The 4,179-nt window shown below is 66.4% G+C and overlaps 1 protein-coding gene across 1 annotated transcript in view; it reads right to left on the reverse strand.

The window, feature by feature from the left end:
* Positions 1 to 77: 77 nt before the first annotated feature.
* NAT8L (N-acetyltransferase 8-like (GCN5-related, putative)) overlaps positions 78 to 4,179 on the reverse strand; it is a 7,201-nt gene continuing 3,099 nt past the window's right edge. Inside the window, exons 5-7 of the mRNA XM_008569478.1 lie at positions 3,695 to 3,890; positions 3,214 to 3,378; positions 78 to 462 (exon numbers count right to left, since the gene is read on the reverse strand). Coding sequence (XP_008567700.1) covers positions 95 to 462; positions 3,214 to 3,378; positions 3,695 to 3,890 — 729 coding nt within the window. The 3' untranslated portion in view covers positions 78 to 94. The remainder of the gene's footprint in view (positions 463 to 3,213; positions 3,379 to 3,694; positions 3,891 to 4,179) is intronic.

The following is a 4,179-nucleotide window of genomic DNA, read 5'->3' on the forward strand; positions in this document are numbered from 1 at the left end:
GGGGGGGGGGCAGGGGGGGGGCGGCAGGGGCGGCGGGCGGGCGGGCACAGGTGGGCGTGGGCGGCCGGGGAGGCGGGCGGGCGGGCGGTGGCTGTCACTCCTCGCGCAGCTGCAGGCGATAGCGGTGGTAGCGGACCTGGAAGAAGAGGCGCTCGGCCAGCGAGAGGGTCATGCCAGGTAGCACATAGTGGTCACTGGCACCCATGTGTCTGAAGCCCAGCGACTCGTAGAGCTTGTGGGCAGCCACCTTGACGGCCGTCGTGCCCAACACCACCGCAGAGTAGTTGTGCACCAGGGCAAACTCCAGCACCTTCCGGCCCAGTGCCTTGGCAATGCCCTTGCCACGGAAGCGCGAGTCCACGGACATGCGCAGCAGCTCCACCGTGTTGTCCTCCTCGTGGGCCCGCGCCGCCACGATGCCCACCACATTGCCATCCAGCACGGCCACCCAGAAGCAGGAACCTGCAGGGGACAAGGCAATCAGGAACACTAGCCCATGCCAGGGCATCAGAATGACGCCCGATCCTGATGGCCCCCATGGCCCACCCCACAGCTCTGCAGGACGGGGGTGGGGGACCCCACAATTCAGGACACGCAGGAACAGCTGTCTCCTCCAGAGCCCCCTGAGCAGAGAACTTGCCTGACATCCAGAGCCAGGGCCCACCTGCCTCTTCCACGAGCGCTTAGCCAGCACCATGGCCAGGACCCACTCAGCCTCCAAGGCTGGGCTGCCCTGGTCAGGGTGGTGGCTGGAGACCACAGTCCCTCCCCCGGGACCATGAGGTGGGCAGGCCTCAGCCAAGCAGGCCCCTCCACCCCTGCTCCTGCCTGGCCCACACGCCTGCGTGGCCACGGTGGCTGTGGACGGGGAGCGGGCTCCCAGCCACCCAGGGCCTGCCACGCTCATCTCTGAGCATCAACACCAGAGTGCTGGAGAGCAGTGGGGGCCACGAGGGAGCATCAGGAGAGCTGAGAGGGAGCCTGGGAGAATGTTTCATAAACCCAGCAGGGGACTGGGCATAGCCATGGCACCACTGAACCCCCACTGACCCCAGCTGCTCCTGGGCTGCAAGGCCGGTGGCCAGGCCAGCCAACCCCACCCACAGCACAGCCCAATCCCAGACTCATGCCATGTAGGAGGGGCCGGTTTGGGGGGACGGAGACAGGTTTTGGTGGGAGCAAGGGGTAGGAGGGGAACAGGGAGAGGAAAGGGAACAGAAACACACAAGAGAAGCAAAAGGGATTGGGGAGGAGGGAGGCCTGCAGGGCACAGGACACAGGGACAGCCTGTGACAGATGCCCAGAGATCTCTCTGAAGGCTGAGGGCTGCAGGAGGCCAGGCGGGCAGACCAGCTGGGGAGCTCCCCAGCCAAGGCCCACATGCCCATCCCGTGGTCACTCTGGCCTCCCTGGCTACGTCCACCCACCCACCCCCCACACCGCTCCCCCCCCACTCCATCCCTTCCACCCCATCTTCCCTTGAGGGGCCAACCGCACCCACCCACCCAGCCTCTGTACCTGCCTCCTACCCAGAAAGCACTCCCACCCCAGGATCCCACCAAGCCTGTAGGCTCTGGGAGGGGAAACTCCTATCTCCCTTAGTGCTGGACCCTGAGCCTTGGCACATAACTGGAGAAAGGTGCTGAGGGCCCCCTGACAGTCCCCCCACCAGCAGAAAGAAAATGCGGCCCAGGGTGAGCCCCTGGGCACAGCTGTCAATGCCGTGACACCATGCAACCTGTCTCTCCAAGCTCTGCACAGCCCCAGGGTCTCCAAGAGGGCCGCCCCGCCCCCCAACCCAGAGCCCCTGGGCCTCTCCCATATCCAGCCGCCACGCTTCAACCTACGCAGGGTCTCCACCTCCAAGGGGCAGCCCTGGGCGAGTCCCCCTCCCACCAACTGTTCTGCCCATCCTCCAGGGGTTCTGGCCTGCCCCCACCCACGGACACACGCACGCACACACACATGCAGATCGGGACAGTCCTGGGAGTGGCAAACCCCCAAGCCCTGTGTGACCTTGGGCACAACTTGCCCCTTCCCAGACCTCACTTTCCCCACTTGCATGAGCAGCTCCCACAGATCCAGTATGGCCTTGTCGGCTGCTGTTCAGACCCTGCCCCTGTGTTGTCTTCCCCCAGACCCACCACATGTTCCAGGAGGGGCAAGCAAGGGCCCCTAGCCCTCCTCACACCCGGAGAGGCTGCAGCCCAGAGAAGGCAGGGCCATGGGCAGGGACCTAGTGCCATGCCCGATCTCTGGCCTGAGCCCCCTTCTGCTGTTATGGGCTTTGGTGGCAGGTGATCTCACCCTTCTGCCCCCCTTCCTCTCCCAAGCACAGCCAGGCGAAGCTAGGGCTCCAACAGAGGCTGATTAGATGCTTTGTTTGGGTTTGGGGAAGGGTCAAGGCGAACGGCAGGCGCCAAGGCCAGCGGGATGGGGGCGGGGGCACAGGATGCAGTAGCTCAGCCAGAGCCAGTGGGCAAGCAGGTGGCAGTGCCAGAGCAGGAGGCCCTTCCCTGCACTGACCCTGCTCCTGCTAGACCCTAACCAATCGTTCAGGCCCACCCTGTCCCCATCTCCTCAACCCACAGACCCTCCCAGCACCTGGGAGACCCTCATGCCCCGGAGGGCTTAGACGACTCTCTCTGTGGCTCCAGCATGGAGGAAACCATGCGACCCTCCTCCCAGGACCCTGACTGCCTCAGGGCCAGCGTGAGGGGCAGAGAATGCCCCCCAGGGTCCCTCTAGACCCTGGTCCCAGCCCTTTACTCCACAGAAGGCCACGGGAGCTGGGGCAAGACCCTCCGGTTCACTAAGTGGTGCAGAAACCAGGGTGGAAGCAGAGGCCAAGGCTCATGGCTCTGGTCTTCTGTCACCTCACAGGGTCCTCTACCCCAGCTCCACAGCCCTTCCACCCAGGGCCTGGCACTCCTGCCAGCCCAGGATCACATCCGAGAGAGGCCCTGCCCACTCAGCAGGCACCAGGGACAGGAGCAGGCACAGCGAAGCCAGGCCACCCTGGCCCAGGGCCAGCTCTGCCTCCCCCAGCCCACTGACACCCTCGCCCTTGGCCAGAGCCCTCAGTCACCCAGAAGTCTCAGGTCACTGGGATCCCTGGCCCAGGCCCACCTGTAGAGGTTGCTGAGCTGGGGGGAGGGGCAGTTTGGGGCAGAGGAAGGGACGAGGAGGAGGCTGGAGACCCCCAGGACTCACCCGGAGGCTTCATGTAGTACTGCTCGATGTCGGCCATGTCCGTGTGCAGCGCGCACTCGAGGTAGGCGAGGATGACCTTGCGGCTGTAGTAGTAGCGCAGGCCCAGAAGCGCGGCCGGCAGCAGGCAGGTGAGCAGCAGCGAGCGGGTCACGGCGAAGCACAGCGCTGCGGGCAAGAGGGGACAGGTGAGCGCGGCCAGGGCAAGTGGGCCAGCTGGGGACCTGCGCGGGAGCGACCACGCCAGGCCTGCTGTGCTGTCCCTTCTGGTGGGGGTGCTGGGGGTCCCTCCGCAGCTTCTTTCCAGTTTACCCTATTTTCACACTTGCTGCCACAAAGATGTGCTGCCTCTGTAACCTGAAGGGAATGTCGCCGCAGGATTTCTAAACTTGCTGAACACGGCGGCAGCCTCTGGGCAAGCTGCCCTGGATGGCGGGCAGGCAGAGTGGCCGGGCGGGGCCCCACGGCGGCCTGGGCCCCCCACCCTGCGGTGCCCTGGCAAGGGGCTCCGCCCATGGCCTGGCCCACTCCAGCTGGCCCGGTGGAAGGCCGCGGAGCCGCCCTGGCCAGGCCCTGCAGGCCATGCCCCCGCTGGGAAGGGCCGGGGTCCCCAGCCGGAGCCCTCCAGGGCCAGCCTCCAGGCGGTGGGGACACCGGACGTTGCCTCCAGCGCTCTTGGGCTGCGGAGGAGGCAGATGCACCCGGGGTGAAAGTCGCCCCCTTCCGTGACCTTGGGAGAGGCGCACCGCGCCCCCAGCCTCAGGCTCCTCACCTGTCAAATGGAGCCACCACCCTCCCTGGCCGAGCTTCGAGGGGAAGGGCCCTCAGCCCCTGCGGACCGCCCCCGGCCCGGCCCCGCACCCGTCCCCGGCGCCCCGCGGCGCTGGAGTCTTCCCCCCCATAAATTAGCACTCGGAGCGGCGAGGCGGCCTCCCCCGCCCTGCGGATTATATATAGCGACACGCGCCG

This window comes from Galeopterus variegatus, unplaced genomic scaffold (genome assembly GCF_000696425.1).
Source record: "Galeopterus variegatus unplaced genomic scaffold, G_variegatus-3.0.2 Scaffold26, whole genome shotgun sequence".
NCBI classification, from domain to species: domain Eukaryota; kingdom Metazoa; phylum Chordata; class Mammalia; order Dermoptera; family Cynocephalidae; genus Galeopterus; species Galeopterus variegatus.